General features: G+C 37.1%; 1 protein-coding gene across 3 annotated transcripts in view; it reads left to right on the top strand.

The window, feature by feature from the left end:
* FTO (FTO alpha-ketoglutarate dependent dioxygenase) overlaps positions 1 to 20,012 on the top strand; it is a 243,350-nt gene that overhangs the window by 92,611 nt on the left and 130,727 nt on the right. For all 3 annotated transcript variants that reach the window (XM_050713158.1, XM_035543277.2, XM_035543278.2), the window contains one exon: positions 15,273 to 15,397. In XM_050713158.1, the coding sequence (XP_050569115.1) occupies positions 15,273 to 15,397 (125 nt within the window). The remainder of the gene's footprint in view (positions 1 to 15,272; positions 15,398 to 20,012) is intronic.

Genomic DNA, 20,012 nt, shown 5'->3' with positions numbered 1-20,012 from the left:
TCAATTTCAGATACAGGGAAAAAACTGAAATATGAAACTATTCCCACCAGAAATGTTGTAAATCTTGCAAAATATATAAGCTTTCCTCTTCGACATACATCAAAGGCATAAAGCTTGGGAGATTAAAATATGTTTTTAATCTTGGTTTGATGAGCAAAACTTTCAACATAATATTTATTATGAGAGGCTCTACTTGTTGCCTCTTCCCTTTGTTCTGTTTATATATGACTTCCTTTCTTCCAAAGAAGTAGGAAGTATCGCTTTCACAAAGCCAAAGGATATTGCAATGGTTTGTTCATTTAAACTGAATCATAGGCCCACGTGGCAGACACAACTTTTCTTTTATTGTCCTGGGTCCCAGAGGAAGAGCAATGCTTTCTGATGGCTTCCCATGAATGCCTTTCATTTGTGGAGGAGTTTCAGTGGCTTATGCTGACTATGCAAAGATCAAACAGGCAGGAAAACTGTGGTTTTGAGAAACTTAGCCAAGATCTTTGTTATTTTCTCAGAAGTTTTTCTTCTCTAACCCTATTTTTTAAGGACAATATTAGGACAATTGGTTGTAGTGACTGGTGGAAAACAGCTTGTTGCATCATTTTCTGTTTAACGTTTAAGTATTTTCTTACTTATTAGAAAATTTGTAGGCATATATAATGAAAATACTAACCATAATTGCAGTCTTTCTTTATTGCATTTGGAATCAATGGTATCCAAAATTAAGTTTAAAAAATGTTGTGGCTTCTTGGTTCTGCAATCTGATCTATATCGGGACACTGTGCCTGCAGTTTTTTTGCTGAAATCACGCAGGTTTTGCCTGGGCACAAAGGTCTGTCAAACAGATTTGATTATAGGATTTGACCTATTGAAATCTCTTTTGTTTCAAGAACAGTTTCTTTTTTTCTTAACAGCTTTTTTTTTTTTAGCTTTCTTCATAAAGATTTCCATTTTGCTTAGCTGTTAGCAAACATAAGTATTGGAAAGAGATGTGCAGACCACAACATCTTTTTAACTGCAATGATGGTGTGTTTTGCTAGCAATACACAATTTTCATTGTGTTGGTCGTACAAAACCTCATGTTTTTCATACAAATTTAGGTTTTGCTGAAGAATTATTTCAATAAAACCAGAATGGCTTAAGTTTCTCAAGTAAAATACATAGCATCTTTAGAGGTCAGATGTAGCTGAAACTTGAACAGCTGTACAACATGCATCCTAGATTGTTTTTAATTGTCTTCCCTTTCTCTAACAGCAGTAATTCTTGTTTATATTGTCAAGAACCTTTCCACTGAGCACAAGCGCACCATATTTTAAGGTCGCATGCTTAACCCCACTGCAGGGTTACAATGTAAATGGGCCCCCTTTGTTTTCATTAATGTGTGATGGGTGGATGCAAGGCTGTTCACAAGGCTTAAATAACTTATTGTAAAAGTGTCTTAAAGAAAGCATATTTTGTCTCCATACCACAGTTGTTTAGCATTACTCTTGTTCATCCAACAGCCAGTTTGGCAATGGATTTTGTGTGTCATTTTGTTCTTTTGACCTGTGATTTTTTTTTTTTTTTAACTGAGCCAATGAATTCACCTCAAATAACAAAACAAAGGTTTTCCTCTTTCCTAACATCCTAGAAGTAGTAAACAAAGCTTACACTGTTTTTCCTTTACACGACAATTTACCAGTTGTTATTTATGTGTTGCTGTAGAGGTTTTAAGATTGACTATGTAAAAAATGTCAAAATAAGTTAGTATGCTCAGTGTTTTTAATCAGTTGAAAAGTGAATTAAGTATATCCAAAATGGTTTGGGGAGATTTCAGTCTGTTTGGTGCTTTTCTATCTATAGTCACAGGTATGGAGGAAAGATACAGTTGAAATTTTCTGGGTTATTTTGGCTTTGATTATCTAGAATTTGCCATGAATCCCAAGATGTTAGGACATTTCAAAACAAATTCTAATTATAATCTGTGGCTGGCATATGCAGTTGGTTTAGTAGGCCAAAAAAGTTGCAGTCATGCCTTTTTTTTTTTTTTTTTTTAAGATATCTCAGTTCTAGGTCGTTTCCTTTTTATTCGTTTATAATTTTGGACCATGAATTTAATTTGATTCATATCTACTTTTAAGATGCGTGGACTTATACTAGCACATGAAGAATATATACGTATGAGTGTGATCCTCCCAGTGTGAGAAATTTGAAGGTTGTATGCAATGGTTTCTATGTATTGAATATGTAAGCACTGAAGAGACAAGGCAAGGGGGAACTACTCTCTCTAGAAGATGAAGCAATGACAAATCCTTATCAAACAGCACTGTTCTGAATGCTGCAAATTGTAGCTTACTTGGAATAGTACTTTGTGGGCTCTCAGATTGTGTTACCCAGACAGAAAATTATTTTTTGCTTACCATCTTGCTGTTGAGACAAAATAGGTGTTTTTCTGAGATGAAAACTCTTCAGTATGAGATTAAGTTCACAGAATTTGGTTGCTGTATTTTAAAACACATAAGCCATGAAATTTGATTAGATATATATATATATCAAAAATTGCATGATAACAACTTAAATAAAAATGTAAAAGGGGTGGAGGGTGATGGTGGTAAAATCTGAAGTCTAAATATTGAAGAAAGCCCCATTTTTGATCCAATTAAATCTTTTTGCTTCTAAAAAGAAAAATACTTCTATGTACCATATGAATAGGTTGGATTATTGTTCACGTAGTCTGTATCTCTTATTTATGGACTCCAAATACTGTGAAATGTGATTTGCCCTGTGCTGTTGTGCTAAAGCAGAATGTGAAGTAGATAGACAATAATATTAAATGGAGACTTATAGCTGTGGTATAACTAGTCCCGATGCATCTTTAAGGTAGAAGTTGTGGTATGTGAAGAACACAGGTCAAACCTTCCTCCACATACTGTTAACTTCCATTTCTGTAGCAACGCAGGTCAGAAAGCTTTCTTTTTTAGCTTAATGGAGAACATCTCCATTGTGCCATGTCCTCACTACGTGTTTGTTAAAGGTGCTTGGCCCATATATGTTACTACATCCTTGACATTGCTGTAACTTCTACTGGTGGATTAAGCGATCCTTCCCAAAGGGTGCAGAGGTGATTAGTCAGCCACCTTTGACCTCTCTCTTAAGCTGGACTTTGCAGCTGAACTTGAGAACCCCTCTCTTATTTCATTCACCAATAGAAGCAAACACGAGTGAATGGTAACACCAGAACTGCAAATGCAACAGTGCACTGTACTGAATGTGTTGTTGCAGAGTGTAGCAGAGTAACTGTGCCTTCTTTTTTTCCAAATTGTACTGTTGTAGTTTGTGAGCACATCATGCAAATGTCGTATTTGCTGAATTACCAAAGTCTTCAGCAAATGACTTTTTATTCAAAATGTAATTGATATGCATATGTTTGCAGAGATCTGTTGATTGCACTGTTTGTTTTCTTTGTTAGGCATATGAATCTTAGGGTAAAGTTTATTTTTCCTGATTGAATGATATGTCACTAATGAAAATTATCTGCATAATAATTTTTGCTGTATAGTGAAGTTACCAAATAGTTGGCCATTCAAGCTTTCAAATATTTCTCTAGTATTCATCTATAAATAGTCGAATGTTCATGGAAAATGAATATGACAAAATCACAACATTCAGAACCTGAGTAGACTATAACTTAAAATATTTCCTGAGAAAGATTTTTTGTTGTTGTTGTTGTTGTTGTTGTTTTTAATGCACTAGTAGGTGACAAAAGAAATCTGAAAATTTTCTGAACTGATTTATTTTTGCCCTGAGCTACTTGTTCTTTCTATGTGTGTACTTTTAATTGTTGGGTTAATTAGTTGATAATCTTCCTTTTTAAGGATGAAAAAATGAACCTTTTATTTTCTTTCTCCTGAGGAGATAAATTAATTACTGAGAGCTTGATTGCTCCCTTCCAAAGAGTGAGAGAGAGCAAAAATTTCACAATGAAATGAAAACAGATCCATATGAGAGGGAGACCAGGGAATATTAATGGAAGACAAGCAGTATTTTGATAGAGTGGGCTATTAGCTTGTTGGTACTTGTCACATCCATATAACCGTGACATTAGATCATTCCGTTGAAAGGGAAACATGTGCAAAATACCCATATAAAGTCCAGGAAGTGCAGCGCATAGCACTCTTTTTTTACTGAAACATAAATTTATCAAAATAACATAACCAATAATTGGCTATAGTTTGCATTAACCAGTTTTTAAAATGCAGGTTTTACAGATGTATCGCACTCAGAGGAACACTAAGTAGTGAGAAAGTTCCTAAATTCCTGGCCTGGTGGTGGTGGATGAGAGCTGTGGCAAGCAGCCTGTCCTCAGGAGGAGCAGAGGCCTGCGAGCACCACATGCGAGTGCTCCAGCTTGGCAGCGCCAGCCACTGCGGCTGAGTCTGACAAAATGGAGACTGCACGTGTGCCATCTGTGTGTCTGTGAGAAGAGTATACCAAGGTACACATACAGAATCAGGCAGAGTTTACTTTGAATCACAGAGTGGTTGAGGTTGTAAGGGAGCTTCTGGAGATCATCAAGTCCAAAGTCCCTGCTCAAGTGGGGCCTCCTAGAGCACAGTGCCCAGGTTTGTGTCCAGATGGATTTTGAGTGTCTCCAGGGAAGGAGACCCCACAGCCTCTCTGGGCAACCTGTTCCAGTGCTCTGTCACCCTCACTGTAAAGAAGATTTTCCTCATGTTCAGACAGAACATCCTATATGGCAGTTTGTGCCTGTTGCCTCTCGGCCTGTTGCCAGTCTCTGCTGAGAAGAGTCTGGCCCCACTGTCTGGACACCCTCCCTTCAGAAACGTACACATGTCGATCAGATTCCCCCGAGCCTTCTCTTCTCCAGGCCAAACAGGCCCGGCGTCAGCTTTCCCTTACATGAGAGATGCTCCAGTTCCTTAATCATTTCCGTAGCCCTTCACTGGACTCGCTCCAGGAGCTCCATGTCCCTCTTGTACTCAGGAGCCCAGAACTGGACACAATACTCCAGGTAAGGCCTTAGCGGGGCTGAGTAGAGAGGGAAGATCAGTCCCCTCATCCTGCTGGCAACACTCTTCCTAATCCACCTCAGGACACCATTGGCCTTCTTGGCCACAAGGGCTGGCTCACAGTTGTCCACCAGGACCTGCAGGTCCTTCTTCACAGAGCTGCTTTTCAGTAGGTCAGCCCCCCACCTGTACTGGTGCTTGGGGTTATTGCTCCCCAGGTGCAGGGCTCTTCACTTGCCTTTGCTGAATTTCAAGAGGTTTCTCTATGCCCAGCTCTCCAGCCTGTCGAGATCCTACTGAATGGCAGCATAGCTCTCCTGGGCATCAGCCACTCCTCCCGTTTTGTATCATCAGCAAATTTGCTGAGGAGGCATTTCTATTCCTTCGTCCAAGTCATATGTTAAACAACACTGGACCCGGTATTGACCTGTGAGGGACACTGCTAGCTACAGGTCTCCAACTGGACCCTGTGCCAGTGATCACAACCATCTGAAACCTGTTATTCAGATAGTTCTCAATCCGCCTTACTGTCTGCGCATCCAGCCCATAGTTCCTGAGCTTGCCTGTGAGAAAATCATGAGGGACATGCTGAACTCAGGATGAAGTGTGTAAGACTTTGTTCCTACATGTGCTCTGAGTGCAGGAGAAGTAAGTAATTGCCTGCCCTCCCAGAAGGAATCTGTATTTATTGTAAGTATTATATCCGAGGTTGTAACTATACATATTTTGCGTGACTGATGAGAATTAACTCAATAAACTTTTCTGTTTGTGTTCCTTTGTTGGTTCCTTTTTTTTTTTTTTTTTTTTTAGTTTGTTAGTGTGTTGTTTGTATGCTTAGACTGCACATCCTCAGCGCTGGGTCATCACCATTTGTAGGGCTATATATTAAGTACCCAGCTATATATTAAATGCCTAGCATATTCTGTTATGTAAAACAATGGAATGAGAGGAGGATGGGGGACTAAAATCAGATTACCTACTTTTCAGTTAAGGAACAAAAATCCCAATTTGCGTAGTAGCAGATTACCAAAAGCTATTGTCATGATCAATGTCTAGCAATGAGTGGTGTCATCCTGCTTGCTGCTTGACAATGTCGTATTCCCTATGCATTAAATGAATAAGCATAAGATATCAGGTTCTGTTTGTTTTCATCTGTGGTCTTCCCAGGAGCTTGTTCTAAATTCTTTTTCTCTCCCTTTTGCCATGACAGCTTCTATGTACTACTGCCCTTACATGAATATGAATTTTAAATCTACATAAAGGTGTGTCATGGTGCTACTGGGGGTAATGAAACTGTTACTTGAGCCAAATGTGACAAAACTTCATTTCTGAAACAACTTGGTGAGAGTCCCATTATCACAGGGATATTCATAGACCCAGGGCCTTTAGTACTGTGAGGATGATAAAGGCATTGAAACCCATATATCACTGGAAGATATGATTCAGCTGTATGTGGTTATCTTGCATATGTACTAAATTGCTATTCTACTATGGCATGTCTTAGACAAGGCATGCCCACAGGCACTTCTGGACATAAGTGGCTTGTTATTTCATTTGATTGTAGCTAGCAGCTTCTTCATTCTGCAGTGTTGAACCCATTCTGTAACTTGAATCTTTGTGTTTTAAATTATTTCAGTAAAACTAATGACACCAAGAGTATGTCCCAAATATCTGCACAATTTTTTACAAGGCATTGTGCTAGAAAGTGTAGTGGCTAGGGTGGTGGTGGCTTAATGGCAACAGGTGGTGGCTTCAGTGATGAGAGAAAAATGTTGGTATTCAAGGCTTTTCCATACTAAAATGCTACTAAGATAGGCTGTTCAAGGAAATCAATAGTACAGCAGATTACACTTCTAGTGTAAACATTGAAAGATAGTCACAAACAGAAATGCAATCATGAATTCAGAATCTAGGCTCACCGTGTTCCCATCTGAGGAATGGAGAATATGAGGACTCATAGTTTGGGGAAGTTTAAAAATATTTTCTCATGTCACCAATAGTATTAAGCTTAGCGATTCCAGTTTGTGTTTTGAGAGCTGCAAAGGCTCTAGTTTGGAGATTTTGGTACAAGTCTGTAAATATTTTAAGGGAAGCTTCTACATTGCTTACCATACAAAGTCTTCAGTATAAATTAGATGAGTCAAAGCAAAGCCTTGCTTACATATAGAATTATTTGATTGGAATCAGTAAAATTATATAAGTATTTAATTCAAAATAGTATTCATTTCAACCAATTCAGCCATTTACTGTACAATTCTTCTGTGCTTGTTTAGAACTGTGTGCAATCGATGATGAAGGTTGTGTCTGCTTGCTGAGCAAAGTAGTGCAGGTTGTACTCCCTGTGATTCAGTATTGCCAAAGGTAAGCTGTCCAGAGCACACATTAGTGAAGTGAGTTTTGTATTGCATTTTAGCTGATTTCAGTGATAGTAAATAATCACTGAAGCATATACTGCTGAGCAGTCCTTCAGATCTTAAGTGTTCGGCATAACTACTGTTTGCATGTGACCAAAATGGGAAAAAGGGAGGTGTATACAAAGGAGTGAATTATAACAAAGAGCACTTTCTGCTTCAGTTCTTGTTCAGAAAACATATGTTCAGCCATGCAGGCAACAGTTGGGGTAAAGACACACTGTAGGTTTGGAAACAAAAGGCACGTTCTTTTCTTGAATTCACAATGTTTTCAAACATATTCACTTGTTGGGGACTAGCCTGTCAGCTGTATATTCTTGCAAGCGTCATTTCTTTTTCCTGACTTCTTTCAAAAGCTTTTTACCCCACAATGTTTTACACTTCATATAATCCACTATGCATGGTAGGCCTGCTTCTGTCTTTGTGCTATTGATCATTCAGAGGTGGAGGGGCCATGCTCTGGGAGAATGTGGCTAAAGGGTAACCTTTCACTCACCCATACATCTGAAGGTGCTAAGCCACTCTTATTCCAAACATTGTGAGTGGGTCAGTTGCTCTTTCTTGGTGCGATGGGTTATACTTCACCTTTAGAGCACTGCTGAACTGGTTAGTGCAGCAAACAGATTTTGAAAGTGTTGGTCTTTATACTTTTTTTTCAGATTTTTCATTGTAACCACATTGAATTATCCAGCAAAAAAAAGTTGTTTTTTTTGTTGTTTTTTTTCCCCTCTGCTGGAAATTTATTCAGTTTTGGCATGCCGGAATAATGTAAAACTACTTGGTCATAGTTTTGTCTCAATTCTGTTTTCCTAAATATATGGTTCAAGACCCCAGTATAGATAGAATTATATAGGCATAAAGGTAATTTCCTTTCTCATGTAGGAATAAGCTCTACCTATTTTACTTTATGACCTTTAAATTCATACAGCTAGAGAATGTATTGCTTTAGCTCTGCAGAGGTAGTTAAATGGTACAACTTTTTAGTGTAGGCGAGACCTAAAGTTTTTATAGAAATGTTTGTGATCTACTCTCTGTAGGTTTTTCTAGGTCGAACTACTCATCTATCAAGTCAGGTATTCATCCTTTGTTGTCAGCAGTGAATACCTCAAAGAGAGACAGAGCTCCTTACATTTTAATGCATGTAGGCTTGTTGTATTTAGAGCTTAAGCGTATGTCTAACTTCAAGCATTCTACTCTATAATTGGGTTATGTACTTGCTTAGTTTAGATGTGCTTAAGTGCTTTAGCTGATTGTGCGCTTCTGAATGTAATGGTAGAGGACAGTCCATGATCTTTGTGAAAACTTGAGACTTTGTTCCCTTTACCCTACAAAAAACCAAATCTTTCATAACATTCTCCATTTCTTTATATTTTATTTAAATGTGGACATACTATTTGACTCATTTTAATGTTGGAAGTATTCTATCAATTTTAGCTCATGTTTTATCTCTCTTTAGTATCTTACCTCTGTATGAATTTCTCATCTTGTTATATGCCAGTGTTTCATGTAAAAGTAAAAACAGTTACAAAGTGTTATATTGGCTTTTGGATTATTCATGTATTCTGCTGGAGTATTAGTATTGTTAGCTGAATTCAGCAGCCTGGACAATTACTGCTAATGAATGTCCAATTATTAGGATTTCCCACATAACGCCTTTCAGAGCATGAAGGTAATTTAGACAACTAGAAAATCCACAGACAAGAAAACTCTATGTAAATATTTTCCAACTGGATGGTGCCAGCAAATACATCCTTGCCAACATATGTCAAAACTGCCAAAAGATCTGTGAGGATGGGGATTAACTTTTTAGCACTGTCATCTTAAGAATCCTGACAGGGAAACATTATTAAATGTTTTTCTTGACTGAATATGACTGAAAAGATGTTAACGGTAGATAAAACTAATATAAAGTAGTTAATGGTAGTGACATATATTCCAAGTCTGCATCTTTTTCTTTTCATTGAGCTCTGTCAGACATCCCAGAGAATACCACAGTTTTAAAATAAATTGGCTTTCCTTCTCAAATGAAAGTTGATGTTTTGTCTCCAGTCTGATAAAAGAAAGCACACGCTAGTGTATTGCTTTCTTTCAGGAATTTTTTTGTTTTGTTTTATAGGGTCTTTAAAAGTAAATTGTTTTAGATGTTGCAGTGACTTCTCTGACTCTCAGGAAGAAAACAGTTAATAATGATTTCTTTCCTTTCAGCTCCCTTGAGCCTACCTTCGTTGTACAGTTTGCATATAACAGCTAGTAAGAGTAGAATGTAGTGAACCTTAAACAAATCTATTAGGATCACCATGGCAAGAAACTGGGAAAATGGCAGGAAAAACGAACAATGATTTTGTAAACCCTCCAAAGGTCAGAAAAAGGCTTTCAGTAAGTATGCAGAGGCTAGAAATCAAATCCCATTTCCTATCATAAGAAACCAGTTGTTTTAGCAGCAGTGGTTAATGTACTGTATGTGAAAGATTTAAGACTAGTTGGAAAGCTTTGCTTCTGTTTTATTAGGCTGCTATTGAAAAGCCAACAGCATAACTTCAACTAGGTGCTTTGAGATTTCTTAATGGGCTGTCAAGGGCAAGACACCAGGTCTGTGCTATACTAGCTCTTTCCTGTACATTAAAACAACAGGGGCCAAATGATCATATACAGAAGTATGAATTACTTGATGCTTTCTCTGTTCCATATGGTCTGCCATGTCTTTGGCAATTAATCATGTACAGAATCAGTTGAGTGCTCTCTGAAGCATTGAAGTCAACATTTAGTTGTACCTGTGCCAGTGGGGGCAGTGGGGGTTGCAAGCGTAAAATAGCAGGATGAAGAGCTGCTGGCGCCAAAGCCAGAGCAGCTGGCTTCTATAAACAACACTTTTTTCCTCTTTACCATTTTTTTTTTTAACTTTCTTTGACAAACATGAGCCATTTTTCAATATCATCCAAAACATGAGGGTTGCTGAGTGAAACTGTGATATCTGGCATAGTGGATTAATAAACAAAAGGCAGAGAATTGGGTTTAATGTGCCCAAATTGCTGGGTGATAACTTAAACCATACTGGCTACTTCCACATCTCAATGAAAATGGCTGCATTTACTCATATTTTAAGTTAAAAAAATTTAAAAGCAAAGAAGAAATGAACAGTGGTTTGTAAGCAATTACTAGCTTTTTTTATCACATGGAAGTTATGACATGTTAAATTAATATGGCTTAATAGATTACAGGTTCTTTTTTTTCTCTAAAAGGCACAGTGTTCTGGTTTTGTAGACTTTCATCAGGGTACACTAACAGCAAAATAGTCACAAAGATAACAAGGAAGATGCAGAAAGGCTTAAATTGTAGCCCTGTTTACAGATTTTACACTTGCTGTTTTTCCTTCCTCTGCTAGTTATTGACTGTTGAGAGATGACTGCTACATTAAAGTGGAAGTGATTAGTAAAGATTCAGAAGCTTATCCTATTTAAACTGGTGATGAGTAAATTCAGTCTTTAACTCGGAATGAAAATTCTCATTTGTTGACCCAATAACGTGGGACCAAAAGATGAACTGTCCCAAGTGCCACTTCAGCTCAGACTGAAGGCTAGTTTGTTTGACAGAGTATTAGGCTTTGTGTCTCCAGCTGTACATGTTTCTAGTCCTGAGAGGTCTGTACTGAAGGAAGGGTAATCAAACTTTAAAAGACTAAAAAGGTACCGGCGTGGTTTTTTTGAGTGTGTTATTGAGGATGCTTTGTTTGTTTGTTAAGCAGAATAGTCCCTTATTTGTGTTGGAACGTAATTTCTTCTGCTGTGTATGCAAGAAAAAAAAGTATACCAGTTATCCTGTTACAATAGCTTTAAGACTAATAAAAAACATAATTTTAAGTGTGTATCCTGGATATAGTAATAGCAATAATAGTAATATATAATTCTAAGAGTTTCTGTTCAGTCATATGTCACTGATATATTTCATCAGTGGCAATGAGATGAATATGATATTGGTCTTTTAAAATACATTTCTTGCACAGTAAATATGTCAGTACAGCAATAGATATTTAGTTCTGCCATTGAACCAGGAGGAAGGTAAAGGATATAATTTGCTAAACAGCCTCGCGTAGAAGACCAGATTGGCAGCTGCTTTGTATATGCTTACATAACTTTGTTTTTTTTGAGAGGTGGGTTGTGTGTTGTTGTTTTTTTCCTTATTTTTTAGACTGTGCCATTTGGGAATTACAAAGGAAATGCCCTAAATATTTAAGTATATTTATAAGGAAAAATGGGGAAGATTTGAAGATGTTAACATTGCTATTTATTAAAGAGACATGCTGGCCAATGAGACAAGAAGTTGCTTCCCCCAAGTGATAAGCAATTTACGTTGCTTGTTGCTTGGGTTGTCCAGGATATGTTTTTGCCAGCTCAGGAAGCAAAAGAAAGAAAGTTTCAACAATTTGTAAACATTACCACCCTCAAGAATCTCTGTGAGCCCAAGGATGAGATAAGACAGGCTGTAGGGCTGGCTGCATTGTTTGTTTATTCGACTGTCCTCTGGTCCCAAGTGTGCTGAACAACACTGAGTCAGTGTTGAGTCCAGTTCAGAAAAGTGAAGGCTTCACTCAGCATTGGGCACAGGGGGCCTCTGTAGACAATTATCTGTCATTAAAGAACATTAAAAGGATTGAGACACGGGGTCAGATTTTCTTTGATGGGATGTGCAACTATAGTGATGTTCAAAAGAAGGTCATTCCTGCCCTTTAGAGTAGGGGTGGTATCGGCCGGGTTTCTGATGGATTTTTATCAGTGTTGATGTGAGGAAATGGCTTTCCCAGCTGATAACATCTTTGACCGAGTTTCTTGAACCCTTGACCTTTATCAGTCAAGGTATATATTGAATCCCCTTGTTAAAAATAAATCCCAAAACAAGTTACTTGCAAAACCCAATCTTTCAAAGGAGGGTGTTTTGTAATATAATTTTACCCAGAATGCTGCTTTATTTATTACAATTTAGGATTTTTATTGAGACAATAAGAATAGCGAGTTATTAAGAAATGCCTCTATAAAAGCTACATATCAAACCCTGCACTCATATTCCAGGTAACCTTACTGCCCTTAGCACTCTTAGGAAACAAGTAAATCAGTTAAATTGCTATGTATTGTTGTTGTATGTTGCTTAATGTACTATTTCACCCTCAAGGTAGCTGCAACAGTACTCGCAGGGCTCAGTAAAGAAGCGTTTGTGATGGCAGTGTCAAACTGCACTTGACTTGAACTGTCTGCATCACCAGAGAAATGAAAGGTGTTAACAGAAGTCTGGGGCAATATAGTTGTTCTCTCAGTAAAAATTAAATTATGCTCAATTTCCAGAATTATGATATAGAAGAAGGGGACTTAAGTTAGTGGAATGCAGTACCAAAGTTGCAATTTGGCTGGGCCATCAGCATTCATACACAAGCATTACGTGACTGTGAATATTTGGAGAAGTGGTCACCCAGCTTTGCTGACTGATAAAACTCCAATGACATCCTCTTTTGATCAAATTTTAACTCAAAAGTCCTTAGCAACTATCAGTTCTCTATGGTCTACACTTTGGGAACCACTTATTTAGGGGATCTTGATGCTTTTTGCCTGCAAATAACTGTACTATCAGATTTGTCGGGCATTGCATCATTAAACTTTGTGGCTTTTCTGCAGTCTTGGACAGAAATAGAGTTCTACACCATCACCAGCTTCACCATCTCCTGTGGATTTCCCTGTCCCATTGTGATTAATAAGGGTATCCAAGAATTCTGAAAGGGAAATCCTGGTATACTGCGACCTGGTGGTGTGACCAGTCCGATCGTGCTATTATATGGAGATAAGTTTTACCTGTAGTGCTGTGTCAGAAGTCTTGAAATACAAACGTTAGAGCCTTAAGAGGCATATTTATTCTGAGTGGCAAGGACTGTTCATTTTCATCTCTTGCAGGATGTACATCTCTTCATCTCATGTGAGTGTGTTCTCACATGTTGGAGTCCTCTATCAAATCCTTATTTAACTGTGCAGTTCCTGGAAGTGAGCCTAAGATCAGGCCTGTTGAAGTTGGTGGATAGTAGAGCTTGTGGAAAAGATGTTGTAGGTCAATGCAAGGGAAACCCATGTCAGAGAATCCTTATCTGAAATTACTCCCTGGCTTTTTGTTTGCTTTGTAATGTCAGAGCAAGGTCAAGAATGTGATCTGTATAGACAGGGTTTTGGACATTTGGTGGCTTTTTTGTTTATGTTTTGTTGTTTTTTCATTTTTTTTAAGAAACTGTTCTTTCTGATATGTAAGTTTGATATGATGGGGTAAGGCCTTTTGGTAGGCCAACTGATAGAGCTGAGAACGGAAGATGGATGCTTTGTGGTCTTTGTTATCTGATGTTGGTGTAATAAAAGTATTTTCTATATGTATCCTATCACACTTGTCTTTTGGAACCCTCATCGTGGTAGCAAGGCCACTGCTACTTTGCATAGCTTAACAAGTGTATAATCTGCATATTCTTCTATCTCATTGAAAAAAAATGCCAGACCAAGAACAGATCTTACTGCTTTCACAACCTGAAGATAATGACCATTTACCTCACAGAAGCCCCAGAGGAATCTGTGCATGTCCATTTGGGCAGGACAGACTGAAGTGTACTGTGATGCTGAGAGGGAGGCTGTATGCCATGCCTGTTCATCATGTTGCCGTAAAAGAGGCCATGCTGGTGGAAGCATTTATAGTTATTGGTGATATTTGAGTTGGGTTTTGAAACTCACTTCCATAAGTGCTCAAGTTAGAAACATATTTTTAGCTGCCTTTTCAGTGGAATAAACTAGGTTTATGTAAGGATTCTGTCCATTTAGTCGCATCCTTCCCAAAAGCATTTAGATACTTTGGTCTGGTTGCGGAATATGTGAATGAAGGTTAGAGTATCAAAGATAATTAAGTGAAAATCAGAGGCTGTTTAAGGAGAGAAAGAAAACTAAATTATTCCCACTGAAGAAGAAGACTTCTGCATGGACTCAAGCTCTGTGGTGTCGCTGGACTGCTGCCTGTGCAAGTCAGCACAGCAGTGTACGTCAGTTGAGTGAGCATCAGCACGCTCTGGTTTTGTCCCAAGTTTGCAGCCATGGGAAGCATAGGGGAAAGAAGAGAAGGAAACTGTGAATGAGTTTGTAGTAGTAGAAGGCAAAGGAGGAGTGATGGACTTGGAGTTGACTGGCTGGGTGGCTGAAGGACAGATCTGCAGTTTTGTTGGTTTAACTGTTAATGCAACATTTGGAAAGGCCAACAACTTGAGCTCTGCAGGGAATGAGCGTTAGCCTGCTCCACAGCGAAGTCTGCTGTATGTATTTTTTTTCCAGCAATTTGTAGTGTATTCCATAAAGGAAAAAAGGTAGAGTTTTGCTACTTGTTTACTTGAAATGTTTCATGACAAATAGAGCATGGGGACATGATTAGAAATTCCTTTCAGAAGATAAAATACAAACAGGAATTGTCTTCAGTATGATAAAAGGGTTGGGGGGGAGTCCCCCAAACAAATGCTGTAGCAAGGGAAACACTTCTGATATAATGTGATATAAGAAAATGTTTAAAAGAGAAAAGAATTATATCTTTAAAAAAAAAAGTTAGAATGCACAATGTCTTGTTATGTTACTTAAGGCAATGAGATTTTAAGGTTTACCTTATGTGCCATGTACGTTGATTAAATACTGAATATATGGTGGCCATTTCTAACCATCATTTACTGTATTGATTTGTCAGCAGTGGAAGTGTAATAAAAAAAGGTATTGATTTACTGTCCTTATTTGCTTATGGGCTTTTTATTAATTTTACACATTGTTTCCTATTTCCAGATTATAATTTTTATGTGTTTTTTCCCTTTAAGACAAGCCTGGTCCTCCATGAAGTTAGAAAAAAGGAGCAAACTGAGGAACAAAGGAATGAAACCATCAGCTGCTTCTTGCTAGTTCTTACTGAGCGACAAAGGCTACGTAAAGAGTGGACAGCAAGGTGAGAAATTTGAGAAAGATAGTGAGATATTGAAATTAGAAATAAGTCTATCAAATATACTTCTATTAAACCACTTCTAGGGAGTCAAAAAAAAAAAAAAGATGTTTAAAAAAATTCACAAGTTTTACTGTTCAACTGGTATTTTTCTCTGAATGAAAGAATACTTAATGTTTCTGCTTCTGATTTCAGATATAATTTGTGGGGTAGAATGCTCCTTTACTGTGCTTATGTAGTGCAATGTATTGAGAATACCGTGATAGATGGACAGCATAGATATTTGAGGATTGCTGTTGCCTTAAATGCCCTGAGGTTTTCCTTATACTATGAACAAGATGAGCAATATGCCCAGCTGGCTTGCCATACTAAAAGATGTCCATTTTGCCTGCTTTCTTCACAATGCTCACACTTCTTGTGGTTCCCTACTTGTGTTAACCAGATTGTGTTGGGTGAGATTGGCATACATGTACATATTTCTAGAGTTCACATCATGTTGACTGTTTTATTATACGTGGGTTCTTAAATTGAACATATTGCTCTATTACGAGCAGGTGATGTTACTAACAATTTTAAGAAGCTGTTTGTGTTTGTATTTGAAAAATTTATATTACTGGATTGTAGTCAGATGAATGTATTTTGGAAACAGCTGCATCATGCTTCTAGTTCTTCCAGAAATATGTGAATTCAAAAAAAAAAAAAATTGCCATATGCAACTGTCTTTCCAGCATCTGCCTTCTTCTCTTTACCTGTGGAGTCTATGTCAACTTTTTTCACATTTCTAAAAGCTGTAGATCTATATTTATTTAATATATATATTTTTTCTTATTTATGATAAATAATTACATATAATACCTATTAGTCTCTGATTTTTTTTTCCAAATGTATAGCTCCTTTTAAGACCAGGAGATGTCATGCGCTTACAATGAAATACAGCTTTTAGTCAAACTTTTCTTTATGAGACTTGGTTTATCAAAATTAACACTTAAATGGCATGATTTTTGACCTGCACTATATGTTCCAATTAAGAGAGTTCTCCTGTGTTTTTTTTTGTTTTGTTTTGTTTTTTAATGTATAACTTATGAAATATCCTGAAGAAGTTTCTTAGATTGACTAGAAAGTCAATTGTAGATATCGGATTTGACACTTGTCTGGGTTTGCTGCTCCCAGTAATTGTATTGATTGCACTTGAAACATTTTAGAAGCTTTAGATAGAAATTTAGCATTGCTACATAGTAGCACCTATTACAACTTAGAAACGGTGTTTTTATAAATTTGCTTTCTTATGCATATGTGATGTTTATTTGTATACTATGAGTTAAGAACTCAGAGTAGAAAAGAGCTCAGTAAGGTGGGTCTATAATATTGTTCAGATTGTAATGTACGTTTTGTTCCTTCCTTTTTAAGAAATTTAAGGGAATTATATTGTTTGTGTGGTTTGGGTTTAGGTTTTTTTTGGTTGTGTTTTTTTGTTTTCCATCACCATACTTCATAAATACTGCAAATAGTTTGACTATGTTGGAACCAGAGGAAATCACTTAAAGCTTTTCCTTGGGACACATGCATCCTCATTGTGAACCAGAACAGAAAGCTTTCTAGAGATAGAACAAGGCTAAATAATTGTAATGAGTGGAATATCTTTTTAGTGTTTGTTTAGCTTAACAATAATTTCCTAATATACTAAGTCAACAGGAATCACAGCAATCAAGAGTCATTTAAAAATAATGTGGTTACAGAGTTTCTGGCCTCTGCTTTTACATTTCATGATTTAATCAGAGGCTGGAGCCGACGTTGCAGTTGTAGACATAGCCTTGTCTGACACACAAATGCCAGAGCTCTTGGGTGGGGGTAGGGAAAGGCTTAGAAGCAGACAAAGTGCAGGCCTCCTTAAAACTAAACACCTGAAAGAAAATTTCAAGAGCGTTGTGCCTTGAAAGTTCTGAAAGAAAGTGTCCTTTGAGTATTAAATATCCTTAATCCTTTTTCTTTCCATTTGATGTTTCCCATCCCAGTGACCTATCTGAGTCTCATCCATATGATCTGCATAAACAGACTGTTACCATACACCTCACTTCACTTCATCAAAGCTTCAGCTCCATGTCTGGAATGAAGCACTGACTGTGGTAGCCATCAAGCATACAGTGGTGAAAGTTATAAAATGTCCGCTGTGGTACTAGCAGGACTGCCCATGTTTTAGAGATCAGTCTATTGTGTACTTAGGAATTACATGAGAAAAATGTGCTTGGACAGGAAATAATTAGCACTTGTCAAAGGGCAGGCAATAGGTTACAGTATTTTACTTTCAACAGGCTATCAGGGGATCAGCTAGATTAGATAATAGAATTTTTTTCCTCTGGAAGTTAAATACAGATGACTCTAATTACCTTACATTGTGCATTAGAGAGCACATTATGAATAGTACAACTCCAAGAAATTTAGGTCAATGAAGGGAGGGCAGCTGGCGAAAACTTTACTCTGCACTTGGTTTTCATAGAATTATGTAGGCATTATGTTCTTTCACATGTTTTGTCTTTGACACCTTAAGTAAAAAAAAATAAAATCTGGGAATTGTTAGTATAAACGGATTGAAGCTTTATGAATTTGCCTTTCTCAGAGGAAAAAGAAGTTATCTGTCACGTTTTGGTGTGTGTACATGTCTACTTGGATAATGCATCTCATCACATCCTTTGCTTTGAAGTTGTACCAGTGCTTCTGCATATTAACCAGTGGAAAGCACTCTAAGCTGTTAGTTCAGCACTGTGGTCCAGACGGCGTGGTAGCACATAGGTGTTCGAGCCCGCCATCTCGTATCCTGTCGACTTGAAGATGTCGTTGGTCTCATAGTTACTGTGCAGGTCTTCCAAGGATTCAAGTTGTTCCCTGTTGAGTGGCAGTGATCCAAAATACTTCAGGTAGGACTCAGTGAATGTCCTCTAAGTGTTAACAGAAATGGTCCAGAGTTTCTTAAAGCCTCAGATTTGTTTATACTGCTTGATAGCGCCTGATGGACAGGTTGTTATAGCTGTTAAAGAGCTGCTCTAGCCCTTTGAACTGACCCTTTCTTAACCTTTGCTTAGAAAAGGTCACCCTTCGGCTTATGTAGTGAGGGGAACCTCGTACTCTACTGTAACAAACAGAGGGTAAAGGGAACAGCTGTGAATTTTGGGTTAACCATGAAAACCTGTGTAGACTTTTTGGGGTCACTCTATGATAATGAAAGTTGTTACCAAATTATATGGAAGTTTAACAGCAATAGTGGGAAAGAGAGGGTGGAGTCTAATGCATTGGGTTTGATAAATGAAGTGTGAAGTTACCCATCTGGCTCTAGACAGCCCTCTCTTTCTTTGCAAAGGGAAACATTTAAAAATAACCATGGTACATCTAGAATCAATGACCCATACAGAGAGCTGGAATAGATCAAGATTTAACGGTGACTGTAGAAGAAATTATCATTTGAAAAGTGAGACAAAGGATGAAAAAGTACAGTTCAATATCTCCACCTGATTCATTTTCAAAAAAGGTCTTAATATTTTTAGCCCACTAATGATGCTATTGACATTTTTTGATCTTTTTAACTGGAAACAGGAAAGTTGTTAATATCATAAAGAAACAGTTTGACCAAAAAAAAAAAAAAAAAGTAGTACTTGAATTTCAAGAGAGAATGTTGTACTTCTGCACATTGGTGAATGTCCAACAGAACTGGGCAGCACAGCTCAATAAAAATTCTCTCATTCCTCCTCTTAATAAAACTTGTACCAAGTTATAATAATATTGCCTTTAAGGTGTGGATGTCATATTCTGCTTAATTGCTAGTAGTTTTTGTTCTATTTTTTGTTTAAATACATTACTACCAAACTCATCTGTCATCAAGCAATCAACAACAGATTAGTTTAAAGGATAAAGTTTAACTACATTGAAAATATTAACTCAGAGAAAAAGATGGTTAGTGAAGTAATTATTAAAATCAGTCTTTTTCATGCAAAAAATTTATTAGTCTGAAATGGTTCTGTTATGAGGCAGCCTAGTGTTCACTATGCTATTTCACTCAGTGAAATTTGCACCATTTCTCTTAAGGGAAATTCAGTCAGCTAAGAAGTGTGAAGTTTTGGATAAAAATCTAATGAGCTGAAAAGTTTGATAGGAAAAATAAAATTATTTATGATAGTTGTATTCTTATAGTTGTGCTAGTTGGATTCCGAAATCTTAATAGAGTTCTCTCTAAACCATCATATAATGGCAAATAGATATAGTGAAAACAGAGTAAACATTCAATAAATAATTTAAACCAAAGTAAACAAAATTCTTCTGGTTCATGAGATAAACAGCAGAAAAGTGTTAATTGATTATATCTTGTAAGAATTAATAGCTTAAATCCTTGGCTTATTGAAATAATACAGTGAGAAAAATCTATTTTATGAGGTCATTGCTACAACCCATAGCATTTTGTAGATCAGATCACTGTGTATTTTTAGAGTTATATTCTTCCGTCTTTACATAACCCTTCAAAAGAGAACCTCTTACTCATGGCAAATAGTATGAGCTTCTGGTTTCACATCAAACTTAACTACAATTCCTTACAGTTGTTGATACATTTTGTTGTTTTCTGTTTTGAAGAAAAGTT

Source organism: Cygnus atratus, chromosome 12, assembly GCF_013377495.2.
Source record: "Cygnus atratus isolate AKBS03 ecotype Queensland, Australia chromosome 12, CAtr_DNAZoo_HiC_assembly, whole genome shotgun sequence".
Classification (NCBI taxonomy): Eukaryota; Metazoa; Chordata; class Aves; order Anseriformes; family Anatidae; genus Cygnus; species Cygnus atratus.
The sequence above is the reverse complement of the archived record's forward strand: the minus strand, read 5'-3'. Positions and strand labels throughout refer to the sequence as shown.